This window comes from Canis lupus, chromosome 21 (genome assembly GCF_048164855.1).
Source record: "Canis lupus baileyi chromosome 21, mCanLup2.hap1, whole genome shotgun sequence".
NCBI lineage: Eukaryota > Metazoa > Chordata > Mammalia > Carnivora > Canidae > Canis > Canis lupus.
Genome location: NC_132858.1, coordinates 3,775,388 through 3,799,815, shown reverse-complemented (window position 1 = coordinate 3,799,815; position 24,428 = coordinate 3,775,388). Strand labels below are relative to the sequence as shown.

General features: G+C 46.7%; 1 protein-coding gene across 1 annotated transcript; it reads right to left on the bottom strand.

Moving 5' to 3' along the window:
• Window positions 1–59: 59 nt before the first annotated feature.
• On the bottom strand, window positions 60–21,911 carry VPS51 (VPS51 subunit of GARP complex). The gene is made up of 10 exons (XM_072789838.1): window positions 21,603–21,911; window positions 20,983–21,112; window positions 4,143–4,289; window positions 3,843–4,062; window positions 2,971–3,688; window positions 2,402–2,617; window positions 1,984–2,202; window positions 1,439–1,560; window positions 1,258–1,345; window positions 60–449 (listed from the first exon to the last, which is right to left on the bottom strand). The coding sequence occupies exons 1-10, from the start codon at window positions 21,825–21,827 to the stop codon at window positions 189–191; spliced, it is 2,346 nt and encodes a 781-aa protein (XP_072645939.1). The 5' UTR covers window positions 21,828–21,911; the 3' UTR covers window positions 60–188.
• Between the last annotated feature and the right edge of the window lie 2,517 nt (window positions 21,912–24,428).

Sequence of the window (24,428 nt, the reverse complement as noted above, 5' to 3'; positions counted from 1 at the left end):
ACCTCGGGAGCCTCCTCACAACCTCAACCCCAGCAAGCCCCGCCCCTGGGAGCCAGAGGAAGAGAACAACACGTCTTTATTGGCGGGTCTGGAGGCCGGAGGGGAAAGGCCAGCGGGCGGGAGACCAGGGGATGGGGAGGTTGGGGCGACCAACGGCGCAAGCGGGTGCGTGCATGGCAGCGGCTGGCCTAGCCACGCTCGCAGATGACCTCGACAACACTGGGTTCCATGGGCACTGGGTCTGGGCAGCGCAGGGCAGCTGAGGCCACCACTTCATCCAACAGCAGGTGCACAAGCTCCTCGTCCGCCACGAAGCGCCACAGGTAGAGCTGCAGGAAGTGACAGTCCACCTGCACCTGCTGCAAGCCGAAGCGACCAAAGGTGCGCAACCGCACACACTCCAGCAGCGTCTTCAGGCTGATCTTGATGATGCCAGTCAGCACCGAGACCTGTGGGCAAGGAACAGGAATATAGCTCTGGGCCAGCAGGTGCTGGGAGGGGGCACTGGGTCCCTGAAGGCATCCAGTTCTGGGCAGGGGCTACACAGAGAGTAAGAGGCCAGGAGCTGCAATGGGGTGTACAAGTCCCAGGACTCCCATAGATACAATGCTGGCACCATTATCTGGAGAACAGAGGGAGAAGGCCTAACAATCAGAAGCAGAGATGGGAGTCAGCACTGACATAGGGGAGCAGAGAGGCTTGCTGAGTCAGAGACAAAAGAACGCCAGGTCCCAATCGCTTGGGTGGCTAAGTAGTTGAGCTTCTGCCTTGGCTCAAGTTGTGATCCTGGGATCGAGTCCCACATCTGCATTGGGCTCCCTACAGGGAGCCTGCTTCTCCCTCTGCCTATGTCTCTACCTCTCTGTGTGTCTCATGAATAAATAAGTAACAACTAACTTAAAAAAAAAAAAGACCACCAAGTCCTGGCGTATGGGCTGGGTTGGGGCAGAGACTATGGTATGGACAGGAATCCTTGGGGAGGACCCAGGACTACTCTGATGACGAGGACAAGAGCAAAAGAGGCATTCTAGATCTACATCCAGACCCAGGCTGGGAACACACCAAGGTCAGGGCAGAGGGCCATGGCATACGGTGATGGTGGGGTTCCGGCTGACCATTTACTCCTAGAAACAGCCCACAGAGGCAGAGCCTGGGTGAGGACAGAGTCCTAGGCTTCCTGACTCTGTGGGACTGCTTCAGCCAACCTTCTCAAGGGCCCCTGGAAGTTGGTGTCATGGGGGACTTCAGACTTCAGACCTTGTTGAACTCCACGGGGCTGAACACATCAATACGTTCAGAGAACAGTTTCTGGATGTTGCTCAAGAGATTAGTGTCCATTGGGGCACTGGATGGGGGGGGAAGACAAGCAATCAGAACCCACCCTGGACCTCCATCCTCCTTTGTCCATTCCCCCTGGGGTTCCCCTGGCCAGCCAGACCTGGGTGTATAGCTGGGTGCATAGCGGCCCTGCTGGCGAGAGCTGCTATACACAGAGAAGGTCCTTTTGCTGGAGTCACTGCTCTGAGCCTTGCGGACACCCTCTTCATACAGAAGACCCACCTGGTAGTGGAAGAAAGCACTGCAAGGAGGCCAGAGCAAGGGGAGCCTCCAAGCCCATCAGGTGCCCAGGGTGAGGCCCAAGGACATGCTAAATTACAAACCCATTTGTGACAAGAATCACAGGATAGTGGGGACCTGGTAATGGGGACTTGGTACCTGGTCACTATTTATAGGTCTGGTGGAATGGGCAAAGGCGGGACATGAAACTTCGCACTGAGGCCCAAACTTCAGTGCTAGCCCGGCCCTGATTCCCTGGTTGACTCTAGACCTCAGCCTCATTGTAAGTAAAATGGGGGCAACAATGCCTTGAGCCAGGGCTGAGGAGGAACAAGCCACAGGCACTGGTGTCTTGATCCTCCGAGGACTGCTCCCCTCACACCCACAGCCTGCATCAGGACCCCCTGGCCAGCCCGAGGGTAGCACCTGCACGTCAATAGCCGTCGTGTCCTCCACCACCCGCTTCATGACAGCACGCACATTCCGGGGCTCCAGGGTACTGAGCCAGTCCCGTGTCTCGACACTCTTGCGCAGCATCTGTGATATGACCAGGCCCTGCACCTTCACATAGTGGGTCAATAACCGCCGTGCTGTCTCCCTGGCCTCTGCACACAGTGTGCTTACAGGTGTCACTGGAGACTGGTCCTGAGCCAGGGGTGCAGAGGACAGAGAGACAGTGAGTGCTGGAAGGGCCACTGCCAAGCAGGAGCTGGGCACAGGCTGGGCAAGGCAGAGGCTGGGCAGGGCATAAGCAGCTGGCCTGGGTCTGACCATGACAGCTCAGCCCAGCCTCCGGGATTCCCAGTACCACCATCCCCTACCCTGCTATGATCTAGTGGTTCACCTGCACGAGAAACTGTTCATCGGTGAGGGTGAGGATGTAGGAGATGGTGGCTGTCTCATAGTCCAAGCAAAGGCGGGAGAGTAGCAGGAGCAGAGCAGGCGGTGTGGCACCCCCCTTCTCCCCAGGGCTGTCACAAAAGCTCTGAGCTGTCTGGCACATGGAGCGGATGAAGCCCACGATGAGGCCCTCACGAACACCTTGGCTGCAGAACTCGCCCTGTGAGGAGGAGGGTCACAGATACATAGCAGGTCCCCTCTTCCAGGCATGGGCTGCTAGCCACCCTCTATTTCTAAATGCCCTAGACCCTCTCCAAGGGACAGCTTTATCCTGCATTCCAGGACCCAAGAGCAGCTCCCTTGCTTGGAGGAGGGAGTGCAAAGGAACAAAGCCAGCACTGGGGATCCCACTTGCAGATGCCCTCACAGCCTTCCTCATGACAGCCTGAAACCACATCCAGAGTGCCTGGGCAAGGACTGTGTGCTCTGATAGCTGCCAAACTGTAGGATGAATAAAAGAATGCCCAGGATTAAGGGGGAGGGGGGGATGGGAGGCCCAAAGATAGGTCATACCCGGAAGTAAGGCTTGTTGGAGAAAGACACCTCCTTGGCGGTGAAGAGGTGCACAGCTGCCAGGGAGGCTTTGATGTGGCTCAGGATGGAACTGGCCACATTGGCCAGCAACTCCGCCAGGCCTGGGCCTTCCTTTCCAGCCAGACGAGGTGCAGCCAATGCCTGCCTCACATCGGTCAGGCAACCCAGGAAGGCAGCCCGCAGGCCCTGCAGGTGGTGGCCTAGGCGCTCCCGGGCCACTCGCTCCACAATCTCCGTGGCAGCCTCAGCCAGCCCCGCAGCGGCCAGCAGAGCCCCAGGCGCCCGCAGGCGCCGATGGAAGCGGTCCAGTGCCCGCACCAGCAGCGAGTTGTCCCCGCTACCCTGCTCCTGAGCCAGCCGCCGCTCTACTAGCGCAAAGTAGCGGCCACCCAGCTCCTGGGCGAAGGCTGTGAGCTTCTCGGCACCCGCCGCGCCCTGGGCTGCAAACAGCTCCTGGTAGGCAGAGGCCACTTGGCAGAGGCCACCCACGAAGCCACTTCCCCCGTGATCGGTGAACTCTAAGACGTCGGGAGCGGGAGGGGAGGGCCCCAGCTCTGCCTCCAGGCTCCGCAGCTCGGCCTCCAGCCGCCCTCTGGCGTTGGCCAGGAACTCGTCACACAACTCCTCCGCAGGCTCGCCTAGGGCCAGCAGCAGCTCCACGCACTCTGCCTGCTCTGGGGCTCCAGAGCCGCCCTCCCTGAAAGGTGGAGGTGGCGGTGAAGGGAAGGCCCACAGACTTCTGGGTGGGGGTGGGGGTGGGGGCGGGGGTGGGGGCGGGGGTGGGGAGTGGGGCAGACAGCAGACTGGCAGGCCCAGGACCCCGGCGGGGTGGGTGAGGGCCGGGGCCACACCTGAAGCGCTGCCGCAGCTGCTGAGCCAGGCGAGCCGTGATCACCTGGCAGTCGTCCTGGATGGCGCGGAAGGAGGGCAGGTGCTGGTACTGCTGCAGCACGGCCCGCGCGCGGCCCTGGTAGCGCACCGCCTGCCCGTAGGCGCCCAGCTCCACACACTTGGTGAGGCACGAGGGCAGCTCGAAGAGGAACTGCAGCTTCCGCAGCAGCGCGTGGACCCCTGGGGGACGGAGGCAGGTGGTGAGGGCCCCAGGGCCCGGGGTGGCCAGCTCCGGCCCCTGCTTCCGGGGCCGGGCCCACCTGCCAGCTTGGTGATGCGCTCGTGGCGGTCCTGCAGGGTGGCGCTGATGCGCGCGCTGAAGTCCGTGATCACCGCCATGTTGGTGGCCAGCCGGTCCATTTCGTCTTCCATCTTCCGAAAGTCGTTCTTCATCTTCCGGATGGTGTCTGGGAGGGCAAGGGCACGGGAGAGGGCAAAGGAGATGACTTGGCACAGGCGCAGCACTCAGCTGGAGGCAGGACCCAAAGGCTTCCCCGCCGCCCACACACCGCGCACCGCCCCCCCCCCCCCCCCCCCGCAAATGCTCCCGAGCCAGCTCCTCAGGTCACATTGATGCTTCAGTGCAAAGGGGGCTGCAATGGTGCTTCGTCACAGAAATCGGGAGGGAAGGCCACATTTTCTGAGCACCCCCTGTGTGCACCGGTGCAGCAGGGGGACGGCCTACGGAGCCACAGTTCTATGCTGAGAAGATGCCTAAGGAGGGCACAGAGCACTTGGCAGGAACCTGTCTCCTCCTTCAGAGGTACATCCTCCATGCCCAGAACCCTGCCCGACAGGGAGGAGATACCCTTAAGTCCTTCCCAGACCTTCCAAACCCTTTCACTCCACCTTCTGGAACACAGCTGACCTCTAATGGGCCCTTTCCCTTTTATCTTAAGGGAAATCTGCCTGAGACAGTTTTCACACCCATGCCCCAGGGCCTGGCCCCTTGATACTTCTAGATAGTTTCTACTCTTCTTCCCTTTAAAACCCCAGCTTCTCTGAAGACCACGCCATCAAACTACACCCCTTTTGTTGCCATCTCTACTGTCCTCTTTGCCACACCTCTCAGGTGCTGATCACTGTCACTTCCTTGTAGATAAGAACATCCATATGGAGGAGGCTTCAGACATTCCTGACTCTCCATTCACAACCTCCCCAATTCCACCCACCCTTGCCTCTGTCTCAACTGTGCCACCCTCTCCTTGCCCTCAGAAAGAACTGCTTCCTCTCAATCTCAGCTTTAAGCGTCGCCACCTTCTGTAACTCTGATCATTCACCCTGTCTATTCACTCTAACAATCCTTTGGCCTCTTCAGGAACTCCAGACCCACTGACCTTAGCACCATGTCACTACTCATGACACCCTTATGGCTGCAATTCCCTACATTTCCTTCATTTCCCAGGATCTCTGACCCACCACTAGGGGATCATGGCATACTTACAAGCACCCTTGCCTCTTTTGCCCTCTTCCTCCAATACTTGCTAGTGAAACCGTCCCAACAAGCCACCAACCCCATGCAACTGAACAGCTAAAACTGAGCCACAAAATCATGCCAACTGGCTTCCCTTTAAATTTATGACTTCAAGTTCAAAAGTGGCACTCCGCATCGTTCACCCCTCTATCCTTCTAAACCCTTTGCTTTGCCATTTTTTTAGATTGTATTTATTTATTCACGAGAGACACAGACATAGGCAGAGGGAGAAGCAGGCTCCCTGCAAGGAGCCTAATGTGTGACTTGATCTTGGGATCACACCCTGAGCCAAAGGCAGATGCTCAACCACTGAGCTACCTAGGTGTCCCTGCTTTTCCATTTTCTAAAGTAGTATCTTCTCCTGATATCTTAAAACTCCAATACATGCCCCCAGCTCTCAACTGGTAACTCTACTTCACACTTCACAAAGAAAATACAAGCAAACACCAACACCCTCCAAATCTGCAGAGTACAGGGACAGACCCATGCCTTCTGCTCTCCCTCTTCCTTGGGGGTCTGTCTCATCCAGTCCCATGGCTGTGGTGACCTGGACATTATTGTCTCCAGTCCTGACCAGAGTCCAGCCTAACGACCCATTTAACACCTTGATGCGGATGGTAAACAGGCTATTTAAGTATGACATGTCCAAAACAGAATTCTTGACTTTCCTAAAAACTGTTCTTCCACTAAAATTTTCCATCTTGCTCCTGGCCATTTTCAGAGTCATTTTTTATTCTTATCTTTCCTTCACTTTACATTCGTCTATCAACAAGTCCTGTAAGTTTTACCTCCAACAATTTGTTTCCAAGTCACCATAATCTCTTGTCCAACTATGGCCAATATTTCCCAAATAATTTCCCTAAATCTACTCCTGAACTTATCATCAGTATTCATAAAGGAAGGCTGCCTGGCTGGTTCAGTCAGAAGAGCATGTGACTCTTGATCTCAGGGTTGTGAGTCTTTGAGCCCCATGCTGGGTGTAGCGATTACTTTAAATATATATTCATGAAGGAAAGCAAGTATGAAGCTGAAACATATTTGTCACAGGAGACTTTAATCTACTTCTACCGATCCACAACAGATCAAGTGTCAAGAGCCAAGGGAAGCTACAGAAGATCTAAAGAACTAATATAGGTGACCTATTTGATTGAAATTGGATTCTTTTCAGATTCCACAGAATACACTACAACCTTACCACATATTAGGTCTTCAAGAAAATCTCAATAAATTTACAAAGACAAGAAACTGAAGTTGTACAGACAGCATTTTCTGATTACAATAAAATTAAATTGGAAATTAATAACAAAACCACAAAACAAAAAGACCCCATCATTTAGAGGGGAAAAAAAACCCTTCATTTTTAATCAGTTATTGGGTCAAAAGGGAAATCAAAACAAAGTGCAGTATATAACAACAATGAAAACACTACAGATCAGAACCTATAGGACACAGCTGGAGCAATGCTCAGAGGAAATCAGTTTTTAATCTTTATATAAATAAGTTAGAATAAATTTTCAACTCAAGTTAGTAAACATACTACAAATAAAAAAAACAGAATTAAGGAATTAGTAATGCTAAAAGCAGAGATTTTTTTAAAGATTTTACTTACCTATTTATTTATTTTTAGAGAGAGTGAAAGTGAGTGCAGAACCCATCGCGGGAGTCAATCTTACAACCCTGAGATCATGACCTGAGCCAAAACCAAGAGTTGGATGCTTAACCAACTGAACCACACAGGCACCCCAAGATCAATACATTTATTACATGGGTGAACTAACGAAGATCAGGATCACTAAAAAAAAAAGGATAAAAATAAAATTTATAAAATGTTAGGTAAAGGGCACCTAGGTGGCTCAGTGGTTGAGTGTCTGTCTACCTTTGGCTCAGGGCATGATCCTGGGGTCCTGGGATAGAGTCACTCTGCCTATGTTTCTGCCTTCCTCTCTGTCTCTCTCTCTCTTTTTTTTTTTTTTCTGTGTCTCTCTTGAATAAATAAATAAAACCTTTAAAATTTTAAAATAAAATGTTAGCTAAATTAATTTTTTTAACAAGTGTTGATGAGGATATAGAATAAAGTGTTTTTTTACATTTTTATTTATTTATGATAGTCACACAGAGAGAGAGAGAGAGGCAGAGACATAGGCAGAGGGAGAAGCAGGCTCCATGCACTGGGAGCCCGATGTGGGATTCGATCCCAGGTCTCCAGGATCGTGCCCTGGGCCAAAGGCAGGCGCTAAACCGCTGTGCCACCCAGGGATCCCCTAAATTAATTTTTTAAAGGGGGAAATAAATACAAATACATAATTAGAATAATCACAAGATAAAACTTTACTCAATTTTATGTAAAGAAATTGAAAACCTGAATGAAATGAATAATTTGCTATGAAAACAGAATTTACCTATATGTGGGTGCCTAGGGGGTTCTGTTCTGTTGGTTAAACATCTGTCTTCTGAGCCACTCTTCTGAGCTATGGCGATACCCCTAGGACATTGGCCAGGCCTGGTGCCCATGTGTAGACGGGAAGGAGAATCTTTTGTTGACAATGTTCTCTTCTCGCTGTTTATGTTTTCTGTTGTTCTGGAATCCATATGGTTAATTTTTTTTTAAAAAGGTTGTATTTACTTAATTGAGAGAGAGAATGAGCACAGTAGGGGGGAGCAGAGGAAGAGGGAAAAACAGGCTCCTTGCTAAGCATCCAACTCTTGGTTAGCAGGAAGCCCAATGAAGGGAATGATCTCAGGACTCTGGGATCTTGACCTGAGCCAAAGACAGATGATTAACCAACAGAACCACCTAGCACCCCATATAGGTTAATGAGAACATTAACAAAAAGAGCTCAAAAATTAAAATGATACATTCATATCTCTTATGAATAGAGATGCACAGATAAATAAATGGAGATGCTGAGGCAACTTAGCAAACAGAATTCAGCAATGTATTAAAAGAATAATTGGGGGATCCCTGGGTGGCTCAGCAGTTTAGTGCCTGCCTTCAGCCCAGGGCATAATGCTGGAGTCCCGGGATCGAATCCCAGCTTATTAATAGATGAAAATTAAGTGCCTGGTTGGCTTAGTCAGTTGAGCATCCAATTCTTGGTTTCAGCTCAGATCATAATCTCAGGGTCATAAGATGGAGCCCTGTGTGGGGCTCCTCGCTCTGCACTGAGTCAGCCTGAGATACTCTCTCTCCCCCCTCCCTGCTCTCTCTCTCTAAAAATAAATAAATAAAAATAGATGAACAAGAAATAATTCAACACCAATTCTTGAATTTGAAAAAAAAAAACTCAATAAAATATGAATAGCCGAATATTTCTCTAACCTCCAAAAACCAACATAAACTTTAATGAAGCAATGCTGGAAGCATTCTCATTAAAACCAGAAAGATGACAGGAATGACCATGATCACCACTGCTATATAACGTTGTTCTGAAGATACTAGCCAACCCAGTTAGACTCAAGAAATACATTATAGAGAGACACAAATTGGAAAGGAGGTAAAATTATCACTATTTGCAGATGATATAATTATACAAATAGAAAAACCAGGACAGTCCGGGTGGCTCAGCGGTTTAGCGCCGCCTTCCGCCCAGGGCATGATCCTGGAGACCGAGGATCGAGTCCCACGTCGGGCTCCCTGCATGGAGCCTGCTTCTCCCTCTGCCTGTGTCCCTGCCTCTCTCTCTCTCTCTCTCTCTCTCTCTCTGTCTCTCATGAATTAATAAATAAAATCTTTAAAAAGAAAAAATAGGGGATCCGTGGGTGGCTCAACGGTTTGGCGCCTGCCTTTGGCCCGGTTTGGCGCCTGCCTTTGGCCCAGGGCGCGATCTGGAGACCCAGGATCAAGTCCCACGTCGGATTCCCTGCATGGAGCCTGCTTCTGCCTCTGCCTGTGTCTCTGCCTCTCCCTCTCTCTCTCTCTCTCTCCCCCTCTCTGTGCCTCTCATGAATAAATAAATAAAATCTTTTAAAAAATAATAATAATTAAAAAAAATAAAAATAAAAAATAGAAAACCCAAAAGAATCACTGAAAATATCAGCACAAACAAGAAGAGAATTTTGTAAGGTGACAGTATGGAATTCATACAAGGAAATCAATAGTATTAAGTAGCAGCACTCACACTTACTAGTTAGAAGATACAATGAAAGAAAAGGACCTGTTTTAATACAATTTAAAAAATAAAAATGTCTAGAAATAAGTTTCAGAAATGTTCAACACATATGAATAAACCTGTATAAATTAGAGAGGAAGATACTAAAAGGCCTGAAGAAGTAGAAAAGCTTATCTTGGATAGGAAACCCAATACTCTGTCAATTCTCTCTAGAAATTTAACTTAATTCAGTAACATTTTAAGATATCACTTCTTGAAAGTATAACTTAATGTTCAGATGGAAGAATAAGCACACACAGGAAATTTTGGAGGTGAAAAATAGTGAGGGAGAACTAGCTTTCCCACAATGTAGAGCATTTGTAACTTTATAGCTACAATAATTTAAAGTGTGTGGCACTGGTATGTGGACAATTAGAGATCAGTTACATCAAACAGAAGATTTTTTATTTTATTTTGAGAGAGAGAATGTGTGCATGAGGGAAGGGAGCGGAGAGGAGAGAGAATCTCAAGCAGAGTCCACACTCAGTGAAGAGCCCAGATGGGGCTCAATCTCATGAGCCTGAGATCACGACCTGAGCCAAAAATCAATCCAGAGTCAGACACTTAACTGACTGAGCCACCCAGGAGCCCCAAAACAGAAAGTTTTTGAAAAATCCAGAAACAAAGAAATTATGATAAGAGTACCATTCCAAGTCCATGGGAAAAAGATTAATTATTCAACAAATAGTGTTGGGACAAGTGGAGAACCACTTGAAACAAAAATATAGTTGGATTCAGACCTCACACCTAACACGCACATGAACAAACACACACACAGTAGATGAATCCAAGTTTGAATGTGATTTTAAAATGTAATCACAAAGTATATGAAGACAATCAGGAAGAATTTTTTTAAAATTATTATTATTATTATTTATTTATTTATTTATTTATTTTTTTATGATATTCACAGAGAGAGAGAGAGGCAGAGACACAGGCAGAGGGAAAAGCAGGCTCCATGCGCCAGGAGCCCGACACGGGACTCGATCCGGGTCTCCAGGATCGCGCCCTGGGCCAAAAGCAGGCGCCAAACCGCTGCGCCACCCAGGGATCCCAGAATTTTTAAATATTACAGATGGAAAGGTCTTTCTACAACACCTTAAACTCAGAAGCCATCGAAGAGGAGATCAATAAAATTATTTGACCAACAAAAACCACCGGAACTAAATCAAAAGATGAACTTTTAAAAAATATTTTATTTATTTATTTCAGAGAGAGGGAGAGGGAGAAGCATATTCCCCACTGAGCAGGGAGCCAGACATGGGGCTCGATCCCAGGACCTTGAGATCATGACCTGAGTTTAAGACAGATACTTAATCTACTGATCCACCCAGGTGCCCTGAAAAGATGAACTTAAAAAAAAAAAAAATTCATGTCATTTCATCTAGGGCTAATTTTCCTTAGTATGTGAAGAAGAATTCTAAATCATTATGAAAAAGAACAACAACTCTATAGAAAAACAGGAAAAAGACATGAATAGGCAGTTCACGGACAAGGATAACAAACAGTTCTTCAACAGGCAAAAGATGTTCCACTGCACTCACAAGACAAATTAAAATTCCAGAGGTTTCCAATTTTCACTCATGGGAGTATCAAAGATGAAAAATTTTGGTAAGTGTTGACTGGGGTGTTTAGAAAGAGCTATTCTCTTAGTTGCTGGTGGTTGTGCAAACTGATGAATATTTATGGAAAGGAACCTGGCGTCATCTGTGAGCCTCTGCACACCCATACCTGGCTTGGGTGTGGCTCCTGGACCATGGGAATATTTTCTGAGCAGACCTGGGGCAGCAGCCCAACTTGGGGAGACAGCAAGAAAGGCAAGGTGAGGAGAAAAACATCAAAGACATGACAGGGAAAATAAAAGGGAACAGACACAAAGTTGCAGGAAACAAACAGAGAAGGTAAAAAAAATGCACAAGAACCCACAGAGCTAAAATCTGTGGAGCAACTGAGAGATTTAAAAAATGTACAGGAGGAAGTAGACCATGAATTAGCAAAATAACCTTTTCATGTTAGCAACAATCTATAGCACAAAACCACTCACCTTTATTCTTTTTTTTTTTTTTTTTAGATTTTTATTTATTTATTCATGAGAGACACAGAGAGAGAGAGAGAGGCAGAGACACAAGCAGAGAGAGAAGCAGGCTCCATGCTGGGGAACCCGATGTGGGACTTGATCCCAGGACTCCAGGATCACACCCTGGGCCAAAGGCAGACGCTCAACCACTGAGCCACCCAGGGATCCCACTCACCTTTATTCTCACTTTATTCTTAGATGTTACCCTAGAAAGTTACTAAAAAATAAAATAATATAAAATGAATGGACTATACTTACCATTCTTTGGAGCCCCACTCTGGAGGTGCTTGCATTTTGTTGGAAAAAGATTATTCCATTGCCAATCCATGAACAATGTATTAAAGAACACAGCACACAGAGTACCGTATAGTTAAAAAAATGAATAAAAGCAGAGCAAAGGCAAAAGATGAAAGCTGAGGTACCAGAAGGATCATGGGCTAATGATCACGGAGGAGCTTGGAAAAGAGGCATTTCATCCTCCCCTAATTTCTGTCTTCGCTTAGGAACAGTTTAACCAAGGGATCCCTGGGTGGCTCAGCGGTTTAGCGCCTGCCTTTGGCCCAGGGCGCGATCCTGGAGTGCTGGGATCGAGTCCCATGTCAGGCTCCCGGCATGGAGCCTGCTTCTCCCTCCACCTGTGTCTCTGCCTCTCTCCCTCTCTATCATGAATAAATAAATAAATCTTAAAAAAAAAAAAAAAAAAAGAAGGAACAGTTTAACCTGTTGACATAATCTCCATCCAGGTTTGTCAAATGATACCATCAAAAGAGCAAATTCCTTTTTGGGGTGGGTGTTTGGGCCCATGACACTTAGGTACTACCTCAAAAAGGAAACTTGAATCTGACTTCCAAAGGAAAAAAATCCAAAAACTAAGTTGTCACTCAAACGGAGTAAAAGAAAACCTACTGCTGGTGTCATTGTTGCTGAATGCACAGGCACAGAGCTATTAAAATGGAAATAAAAGTTGTACAATGTTAAAAAAAACAAAAAACAAAAAAACACCACTGAGTAATAGAGACTATACTGTATATCCTTGAACTATTTGAAGCTTGTTACGTTCCAATTTTAGTATATGTGCTGCCGAAGCGAGCACTTGAAGCTTGTTACGAAAAGCAGCTTGCACTAGGGCAAATGGTAACTAGACACCAAGACACTAGCTTGGGAGAGGAATGGGAGGTAAGTGGTAGGAGACTGGGGGTGAGGTGGGGGTGGGGAGCTAGCCAACCTGCAGCCTATTGGCCTCAGTGCTGACTTCCCAGACCTGTTCCATTTGTGAAATTCACAGAGCTCTGCACTTGTAACCTGTGTACTTTTCTGTATGTCTGTGAATCTTCAATAAAGTTTACTGTTAAAGATTGATTTATCATTGCCTGGGGAAAGGAATGGGAAGAGGCTTTTCATTGTGCAACCTTTGAGACCTTTTCAATTTTGAAACAGATAAATGTATTATTACATAAACTAACTATCAAGGCCAGAGGTTGGCAAAGTACAGCCTGGAGACCAAACCTGACTTGATCCCTGTTTAGCTTTTTGGGTTTTAACTGGGATGTAATCAGCATACCCTGAAATTCAGTGGGTTTTAGTATTTTTAGTATATTCACAAGATTGTACAACCCATATCACTATCAAACTAGAATATTCATCACCCCAAAGAGAAGCTCAAAACCCTTGGCAGTGACTCCTATTTCTCTCATGCCTCAGTCCCTGCCAATCACTAATTTGTTTTGTTTCCACACATTTGCCTGTTCTGTACATTTAACACAAATGGAATTATACAAAATATAGCCTTTTGTGCCTGGCTTCACTTAGCACATGTTCAAGGTTCTCTACATTATAGAATGAATCAGTATGTCACACTTTCTTATGGCTAATATTCCATTGTGTGGCTCCACATTTGTTTCCCGATCTACCATCTGGTGGCCATTTGCATTGCTTTGTTGGCTACTATTAATGCTGCTATGAACATTCATGTACATGTTTTTATGTGAACATGTTTTCCATTCTCTTCAGTATTGTCCCACGAGTGCAATTTATGGGGCATATGCTAACTCTCTGCTTAGCTGTTCGTGGAATGGCCAAAGTATTTTCAGGTGCACCATTTTGTATTCCTACCAGTAATGTCTGAGAGTTCCAAATCTTCCACATCTTCACCAACATTTGTCATATTCCACTTTCTGGAAATCCCAGTGGGTATATAGTGGTATCTCACTGTGATTTTGATTTGCATTTCCCCAATAACTAATGATATTGAACATCTTTACATGTGCTCATTGGTCATTTGTATATCTTCTTTGAAGAAATGTCGATTTAAACCCTTTGCCCATTTTTCTTTAATGATTTTTCATTTATGTATTCATGAGACACACACAGAGAGAGAGGAAGAGACATAGACAGTAGGAGAAGCAGACTCCCTATGAGGAGCCCGATGCGGGACTCAATCCCAGGACCCCACAATCATGACCTGAGCCAAAGGCAGACGATCAACGACTAAGCCACCCAGGTGCCGCCTTTGCCTATTTTTAAATAGGGTTATTTGTCTTTTTAGTGCTGAGTTGTAAAAGTACTTTATATATTCTGGACATTAGACCCCTTATTAGATATAGGACTTACAAATACCTTTTCCATTCTGTGAGTCATCCTTTACTTTCTCAATATTGTCCTTTATTATTTTTTAAAGATTTTATTTATTTATTTATGAGAGACACAGAGAGAGAGAGGGAGAGAGGCAGAAATATAGGCAGAGGGAGAAGGAGGCTCCATGCAAGGAGCCCAAAGCAGGGCTTGATCCCAGGACTCCAGGAAAATGCTCTGGGCCGAAGGCAGGTGCTAAACTGCTGAACCACCCAGGGATCCCCAATATTGTCCTTTAAAACATAAAACTTTATTTTTCTAAAAAGATTTTATTTATTTATTTTTGAGAGGGTGCATGCAAGCCAGGTGAGGCACAGGGAATCTCAAGCGGATTCTACACTAAGCACAGTGCCTGACATGGGGCTCAATCTCATAACCCCAAGATCATTACCTGAGCCAAAATCAAGTGATGGACGCTCAACCAACTGAGCCACCCAGTTGCCCTCACAAAACTTTTATTCTGATAAAGTCCAATTTACCTATTTTTTTTTCCTTTGGTTACTTATGCTTTTGGTGTCTGTAGAGAGAAAAGACACTCCTGTGTGTTTCCTCCACTCTCAATACTCCAACACTACTTCACATCTGACACCAGATTATGTGGGTTTACCACACATCAATTCTGCAACACCAGCTGAATATCCTACAATTTACCTTAATTGTGTGACTATTTTTTTTTAATTTTTTTTTTTTTTAATCTATGATAGTCACACAGAGAGAGAGAGAGAGAGGCAGAGACATAGGCAGAGGGAGAAGCAGGCTCCATGCACCGGGAGCCCGACGTGGGATTCGATCCCGGGTCTCCAGGATCTCGCCCTGGGCCAAAGGCAGGCACCAGACCGCTGCGCCACCCAGGGATCCCAATTTTGTGACTATTTACCTAGAGTTAGTGTCAGATCTTTTTTTTTAATATTTTATTTATTTATTCATGACACAGAGAGAGAGAGAGAGAGAGGCAGAGACACAGGCAGAGGGAGAAGCAGGCCCTATGCAGGGAGCCCAACATGGGACTCAATCCCGGGTCTCCAGGATCATGCCCTGGACTGAAGGCGATGCTAGACCCCTGAGCCACCCGGGCTGCCCTAGTGTCAGATCTTATAGGCTAAGGGCTAATTCACACAAGACTACACTACCCCAGGGCATGTGGGTCGATCAGTTGGTTGAGCATCTGACTCTTGATTTCATCTCAGGTCATGATCTTGAGGTCATGGGATCAAGATCCAAGTCTGGCTCCATGCTAGGTTGCAGAGGCCTGCTTGAGATTCAACCTCTCCCTCTGCCCCTCCCCCTCACTTTGTGCACATACATGCTAGCTCTCTCTCTTTCTCTCAAATAACTAACTAAATAAAATCTTTATAAAATACAGCAGATTTAAATCTTTCTTTTAAAATTTTTTTTAAAGATATTATTTATTTATTCATGAGAGAGAGAGAGAGAGAGAGAGGCAGAGACACAGGCAGAGGGAGAAGCAGGCTCCATGCATGGGACTTGATCCCGGGTCTTCAGGATCACACCTTGGGCCATAGGTGGCCCTAAACTGCTGAGCTACCCGGGCTGCCCAGATTTAAATCTTTCTGTAGTAAATTCAATACCTGGGCTTCTGAAGAGACAGTTTCTTTCTTTTTTTTTTTTTTTTTTTAAGATTTTATTTATTCATGAGATAGAGAGAGAGGGAGATAGAGAGAGAGAGGCAGAAGCAGGCTCCATGCAGGGAGCCCGACATGGGACTAGAACCCGGGTCTCCAGGATCATGCCCTGGGCTGAAGGCAGGCGCTAAACTGCTGAGCCACCCCGGGATCCCTGGACACATATTTTTTTAAATACCTGGAACCAATACATCTCTTTAGTTTTTGCTGAGGGACTGTGTGAGTGTGTGTGCTGGGGCAGATCTTAAACACTCAACCAGGCAGTTTACAGCTCTGCCTTAGCCTTTACTTACTGTTTGTGCAGAGCCTGAAGGTGAGCCAGAGAAGAAACCTTAGAGCATTCTCAGGTCTTTCTTAAATGCATGTGTACCACCTTACATATATGTGACCTTCAAATTTCAATATGAATGTCTCGTTCCTCAGCTTTTCCTGTTAAGCGTTTGAGTTAGTCTTTGTTTGCCCCATGTATTATCTATCACTTCACGCAGACACAGTAATTGCCTGAAATTTTCTGACAAAACTCTCTGGTGAGAGGCTTTTAGACCCAGGGTGACTTCCAGGGTCAGGTCAAGTAAAAACAAATCTATGGAGTGGAGTCTTTCGGGAAACCACCAGACAGGTTACATAAAGACAGTTCTTGGAATGCCTGGGTGGCTCAGCAGTTGAGTGCCTTCTTCAGCTCAGGTCGTGATCCCGGGTTCCAGGGATGGAGTCCCATGTCGGGCTCCCCACAGGGAGCCTGCTTCTCCCTCTGCCTGCGTTTCTGCCTTCTCTGTGTGTGTGTCTCTCATGAATAAAAAAATAAAATACTTAAAAAAAAATTCTTTCAGCATGAGGCTTTGAAAGAGCTCCACTTCTGTTCTGGTCACTTCAGTACCAGAAATAAATGGGCTACTACTGAGCTGGTTGAGATGGAGAGGAAATTGTGGGGTAAGCTAAAATATCACAGGGTGCTTGGGTGGCTCAGTCAGTTAAGCATCTGCTTTCAGCTCAGGTCATGACCCCAGGGTCCTGGGATCAAGTCTACTTCTCCCTGTGCCCCTCCTCCCTGCTTGTGCTCAAATAAATAAATAAATAAATAAATAAATAAATAAATAAATAAATAAATCTTTTTTAAAAATTTATTTATTTGACAGAGGGAGACAGAGTACAAGCAGAAGGAGCAGCAGGCAAACGGAGAGGAAGAAGCAGTCTGAGTTTCTCCCAATGAGGAACCCAATGAGGGGTTAGATCACAGAACCTGAGCTGAAGGCAGATGCTTAACTGCCTGAGCCACCCAGGTACCCCTCCCCCCAAAAAGTCTTTAAAATATATAAATTAAATACCACAGGCAGGGTGCCTGGGTGGCACAGTTGGTTAGGTGTCAGACTCTTGGTTTTGGCTCAAGTCATGATCTCAGGATCCTGAGATCAAGCCCCAAGTCGGGCTCAGAAGAGTCTGCTTGAGATTCTCTCTCCTTCTCGCTCTGCCCCTCCTGTTCATGTACTCTTTCTCTCTCTCTCAAACAAATACATACATCTTTAGGGGGAAAAAAACCCACCACCGGATTCACTACTTTTACCAAGATTCAGTTGTTTTTCTTGAAAAAAGGGTCCTCAGATTGCTGCAAACTTTTGGTTAATTTTTAGAATTCCAAAAAGTTGATTCTGACAATTTTGACCAGTTTTTTGGTTGCATTTATGGAAGGGAGATTTTTTATTTTTTATTTTTTTTATTTTTTAAAGATTATTTATTTATTTATTCATGAGAGACAGAGAGAGAGAGAGTGGCAGAGACACAGGCAGAGAGAGAAGCAGGCTCCATGCCAGGAGCCCGACGCGGAACTTGATCCCGGGACTCCAGGATCGCGCCCTGGGCCAAAGGCAGGCACCAAACCACTGAGCCACCCAGGGATCCCCAGATTTTTAAAAAATATTTTATTTATTTATTTACAAGAAACACAGAGAGAGAGAGAGAGAGAGAGAGAGAGAGAGGCAGAGGCACAGGCAGAGGGAAAAGGAGGCTCCACGCAGGGAGCCCGACATGGGACTCAATCCCAGGTCCCCAGGATCAGGCTCTGGACCGAAGCCGATGCCATACCACTGAGCCACCTGGGCTGCCCTGGTAAGAAGATTTTCAAATACACTTGCTCCACTATTTCTGCTGACATCATTTTGGATGTCACACCTGTTTATGTAAATGAGCTTCACTGGAGCACAGCCATCTGCATTCATTCACCTACTGCCCATAGTGGCTTTCAGGTTATCACAGCAGAGACAAGTACAGAAACCAAGGGGCCTGCAAAGCCTAAAATATGTACTTTACTCAGAAAAGCTTGCGACCCTTCGTGTATATATCCTATGCAGTCAGGTCCTGCTCCCTTCATCACGTCACTCTTGCTCTTGTCACAGCATTTTCAGGGTCTTTGCACAGGATGTTTCCTCAGCCTGAGCTGCTCTGCCTCCAAATCCTCACATGGTCAGCTCTTTATCATTTACCTTCACTGTCACTGCCTCACAAACCCCTTTCTCTGCCACCCTTTTTAAACTACCCCTAACCACCCACTTTCTCTATATTATCCTGTTTCATTTTCTCTGGAGTTCTTGTTGAGTGAAATGATCTATATTTATCATCCGTCTCTTTCTCTAGAACATATGTTCTGTGATGGCTAAGAAGCTTTCTTAGTCCATGCCGCTGGCATCTTGCCTAGACTGCTGCAACAGCCACCTAATGGGTGTCCTGGCTGCCACCCTTGCCTCCCTATAGTCCATTCCCCACAGAGTGGACTGAAAGGTCCTTTTAAAACAAGTCAGGTCACTTCATTCTTCTCATTTCCACTCACTCAGAGTAAAGAGCAGGATCCTTGTAACCACTTATAAGTCCCTACAAAATCTGGAATCCACTAGCCCTCTACCCTATCACCTACCACTCTCCTCCTTCCTCCCTCGCTCCCCCTAAACCCCATGCTGCACTCTGAATATGCCCACATGCCCTCTCTTCAGAGCCTCTGCCCCTGCTGTTTGCTCCCCTACCCATGGCTAGTTCTTTCTCATGAAAGCCCTGCTCAAATGTCACCACATCAGAGGGGCCTTCTCGTACTTACCCTAGCTAAAGGTAGACCCACACGCACATTACTCTTTTATCCTTATTCTATTTTCTTTTTCTGGCACTTACTACCACCTTTATTTATGTGTTCATTTATTGTCTGTCTCCTCAAATAGAATGCAGGCTGCAGGAAGGAGCTTGATCTAGCTGGTTTATTACTATATCCCCAAAATGCAGAACAGGTCTTGGCAAAAAAAAAAAAAAAAAAAGGCATTCAATGAATACTTCTTGAATGGATATAAGACTTTACCGTGTTATAGATTTAGAACCCCGATTCCAACACTCATTTTATAATTTTCTCCCTTTCTTAGAAAAAAGATAAGTCATCCTTTATTAAATAACAGTTAAATGTCAAAATTATACAAATTCTAACAAATGGAAAATGTAATGTTTGCAAAGTTCTTGTAAGAAATTTTGTAGCTCAGAAATTATCATGATTTCTTTTTTTTAAAAGACTTATTAAATTATTTTAGAGAAAGAGTATGAGGGTATGGGCAAAGGGAGAGAGAGGCAGAGAAAAGCAAACTCCCCCTGAGCATGGAGCCCCAACACCCGGCTCAATCTCCATCTCATGACCCTGAGATCATGACCTGAACGGAAATCAAGAGATGGACTCTTAACTGAATGAGCCACCCAGACGCCCCTAGGAATTATGATTTCTTGCTGGTTGATGCTGGTATTAGCAAATAAAGAGGTGCCTACTCACTGAACCTGTTTCAAATCAGATAAAAGGACAATGGCTACACCCAACCTTGTGACACTAGTAGAGTAAGAGATGTCAGAATGAGCCTCACAAAGGTTCACCCAACATTCTCATGGACCACCAGTAGACATTCGAGATCTGCCTCTAGAACTATGTACACACGAGTCCAAAATTATCACAAAAAAGTCTGAGTAGTGCATTTCACCAACATAAGACAGTAGTTAGTGTGAATGATAGCTGAACCCTGTCTAGCACTGTCCTGGACAGAGAATAAAGGAGGCAGGAGGAGAAGGAAAAAAAAAAACCCTTTTCATGATCTCTGTGTCCCTTAATGTCATATATTGTGTCTCTTTGCTTAATTTTTTTTTAAGATTTTATTTATTTATTCATGATAGACATAGAGACAGAGAGAGAGAGACAGAGACACAGGCAGAGGGAGAAGCAGGCTCCATGCCAGGAGTCTGACGCGGGACTCGATCCCAGGACTCCCAGATGACGCCTTAGGCCAAAGGCAGGCGCTAAACCACTGAGCCACCCAAGGATCCCCCTCTTTGCTTAATTTAAAAGGGGGAAAGGGATAGAGGAAGGAAAGGAGCGAGAGAGAGAAAGAGACAGAGACAAGCCCACCCTCAAGATAGACCTGGGCAAGAGAAGAAAGCTACCACTAATCAGAGAAACTAACCCTTACTGAGACATCGATAGTGTCAGGGATTCTAAGTGGTTCAGATAAACCCATTTCAGTTTAAGGTTTCATTTTGTTGGGATGCCTGGGTGGCTCAGTGATTGAGTGTCTGCCTTCAGCTCAGGTTGTGATCCTGGGGTCCTGGGATCGAGTTCCACATAGGGCTCCCCCAGGGAACCTGCTTTTCCCTCTGCCTATGTCTCTGCCTCTGTGTGTCTCTCATGCATAAACAAATAAAACCTTTAAATTGTTTTCATTTTGTTTTTTTCTCCCCTTTGACCCTCAGAATAACCCTCTGAGAGCAGCTACCATCATTTGACCACAAAAGCTCTGAGAGGTGGGAGTGGATAAATGTCAGGGAGGGACTAGAATCTGGGTCTCGGGATCCCTGGGTGGCGCAGCGGTTTGGCGCCTGCCTTTGGCCCAGGGCGCGATCCTGGAGACCCCGGATCGAATCCCACATCGGGCTCCCGGTGCATGGAGCCTGCTTCTCCCTCTGCCTATGTCTCTCTGCCTCTCTCTCTTTCTCTCTCTGTGACTATCATAAATAAATAAAAATTAAAAAAAAAAAATAGAATCTGGGTCTCCTCCCCCGACTCCCCAACACAAGACCAACAGGCAGGCGGGACTGTGATGGGTGTGTCCCAGCGGGAATCACCTGTGGCTGAGATGAACTTGTTGTAGTTCTCATAGACCAGGGTCTGCATGTCGCTGTCCAGAGCCCGGATCTGTCGCACCATGTCTGTCTCACTGTCCATCAGCTGGGCCAGGGGGCATTCCCGACGCAGCTGGAGGAAATCCAAGTGGTAGTGCTCAGGGCAGGGGCATTCATGTCCCTCAGGCCTGCCCCTACCTGGTAGGCTTTGGGTGCAAGAAAGCTCTCATCCCACTCCTGGCAGAGATACTAGACAAAGAGCCTATCAGTGCCATAGGTCAGGAGTTACTAGATTCGACTCTATTTGGGGTTTGTCAGCCTTTGAAACGCTCAGATTCAGCCACCGCCCACCCCTAAGCCTGTCAACGCCTGGGCCACGCCCCACGCCCCACGCCCCGGCCTATCAGAACATCAGCCCAGGACATCAGCACCCCGCACCTGCTCCGGCCCGTCCAAATCTGCCCACGCCCCCTTAGACTCCAGCTCGGCCCCTGCTTCCTGCCCTAGGGTCATCTGGTTTTTACGAGCCCCTGCGTCCCTCACCCCCGCAGCAAAGTCGAAGGCATGATCTGGGGGGTGCGATGTGTCCGGGGCCTGGTTCTCCCCAACACACAAACACACACCTTGTCCAGGTACACTTCCGGGTCGAAGTGTGCCCCGTTGAGATCCGTCGGGTCCAGGGGGTCCGACCCTGCGGGGCGCCCCGCGCTCTCCCCCTCCGAGAGACCGTAGTAAATCTTCAGCATCCCGTGCGCCTTCCGCCGACGCTCCGGGGCCTCCGCCTCGGGCCCCTCCGGAGAGTCCCCAGTTCCAGACCCCGGGCCAGGTCCAGCGGCTGCAGCCGCCATCACTCCAACTGCAGCCCACGGGTGTGAGGCTGGGAAAGAACTGGGAGGAGGCACTTCCGGGAGCCATAAAGTTCTTGTTGAAACGAGGCAGTCCTTCAGCTAAAAGGTCCCCCTGCAACCCTGGGTCCTTCGAGACTAGCGTTCCCCCTACCTTTCCTCCCTGAGCGGAAGAGGTTCCGGGAGAGCCCTGGGTTCCCGCAGCCTCCCGAGCAGATTGATTGAGAAGAACTCGTCTGGTGCTTCCCTCCCAGAAGGAAGGCGGGTCCTGGCTCCCAACCCCGCACCCCCGCAGGCAGGGGCCCCCGGAATATGTCCCCCATTCCTACTATACGGGTGCAGACTTCACAAGAGGCTGCGGGGGAGCTACGAGGTTAGATGCGCGCACAGTGCGGGCGGGGCCTCTAGCAGTTTCCCCGCCCGTCCTCTGACACGGGTCAGAACTGCCTTCAGACCCTGGGCTCCCCCAGTCCTAGCCTCTTTAAGGGAAAAAAAAAAAAAAAGTCCCCAAGCACTTTAAGATACTTGCTTAGAAGACCGACTTGGCAGATCTTCAGCGACCCGTGGGATGTGCTGGGGGGGGGGGAGGGGCTGGGTGCAGATGATGAGGGTTGTTCTCAGGTTTCCGATTTCAACAAAATGCAATTAATTGTTCACCAAGGCGCAGTGCTTAAGAGGACAGGTAATGAGGTTCAAGTATAGATACGATGAGTTTTAATAGAGAAAACGACTTTATCGACATGGTCCTTGAAACATTACTTGTGATGGGCTGGCGGCTGGGCGGGGCGGGGTGGGGGGTGTTGGAATGGAAACCACCGTGTTTAAAGATTCTTTGGCTGGGGTGCGGCAGGCCAAACACATCCCACCACGTGTTTTCATTTGGCCTGTGAGCTAAGACTGGTGTGTTTGGTTTTTTTGTTGTTGTTGTTTGTTTTCATTTTTAAATGGTTAAAAAATAAGAATGGCATTTCATGATGTGAAAATTATGTAAAATTCATATAATCAGAGTAGATCTTAAAAGTGCTCATCAGGAGAAAAAATAATTTGTAACATTAATAATTTGTATAGTGACAGATGTTAGACTTCCTTGTGATCATTTTGAAATATATACAAATACCAAATCATTACCTTGTACCCTTAAAAATATTGGAATATGTCTATCTCAATTTAAAAGATGATTTTCATAAAATCAAATGAAAATTATATGAAATATTCCAGTGTCTATAGTTTTATTTGAACACAGCCATGCACATTTGTTTACATATTATCTGTGCCTGCTTTTGCACTACAACAGAAGTGTTGAGTAGTTGCAACAGAGACCTTATGGCTGACACCTAAAACATTTACCATGAAGAATAGTTGGCTGACTGCTGAAATCTGTGTTGAAAGATTTCATCTATGTTAAGAAGGATGTTTAGAGGCTGTTTAAAAAATAGTGTCAGCTGATGATGCTATAATCTCAAAAAAAAAATGAGTATAAAGATTTAGATCTACTCCAAGTCTATACACTTAAAAAAAAGTTGCAGAATAATGGTTAAGAAAAAATATTCAAAATTTGGAAATAAGACCAAGAGTGTAGGCCACTTGGGTGGCTCAGCGGTTGAACATCTGCCTTGAGCTCAGGTTGTGATCCTGGCCTCTGCCTCTTTCTGTGTTTCTCATGAATAAATAAAATCTTTAAGAAAAAACAAACAGGGGATCCCTGGGTGGCGCAGCGGTTTGGCGCCTGCCTTTGGCCCAGGGCGCGATCCTGGAGACCCGGGATCAAATCCCACGTCGGGCTCCCGGTGCATGGAGCCTGCTTCTCCCTCTGCCTGTGTCTCTGCCTCTCTCTCTCTCTCTCTCTCTATGTGACTATCATAAATAAATAAAATTTAAAAAAAAAGAAAAAACAAACAAAAAAACCCAAGAGTGTAGCATGTTCTGCTAATGCCACACTGGGGCTTGTTTTACAAGCCTATCCAAGGATTATTTAATTACCCACAGGAATGAACATTTGATATTGCTATTTACCATTATGTGTTCAGATGCTGATATTACAAGTAGATATTGTCCAGGAAATATACAAAACATTTATATCCAGCAGAAAAAGTAACTTCAAAAGTTCTATTTATCATCCTGTAGGATATCAAGCAGTTTTGTGTCTAACCTAGAATCATATTTTAACATTGCTCTTTATTTTTCTTTAAAGATTTTATTTACTTGAAAGTGAGAGACCGTGAAAGGGAGAGTGAGAGCACAGGAGAGGGAGAAGCAGACTCCCCGAACAAAGAGCCAATGCGGGGCTCAATCCCAGGAACCTGGGATCATGACCTGAGCCAAAGGTAGCCGCCTGAGAGCCACATAGGCACACCAACATTCCTCTCTAAAGGAATGCTTATCAATATCCAAGTCCCCAAGATACATTATCACCTTACTGAGGGGGGACTCCTCACTGATAGGTTAATACATCTTAGTTACATGTTCATTCCAGACCTAGCATCATGTTAACTTTTTTTTTTTTTTTTAAAGATTTTATTTATTTATTCATGAGAGACACAGAGAGAGAGAGAGGCAGAGACACAGGCAGAGGGTGAAGCAGGCTCCATGCAGGGAGCCCCACAT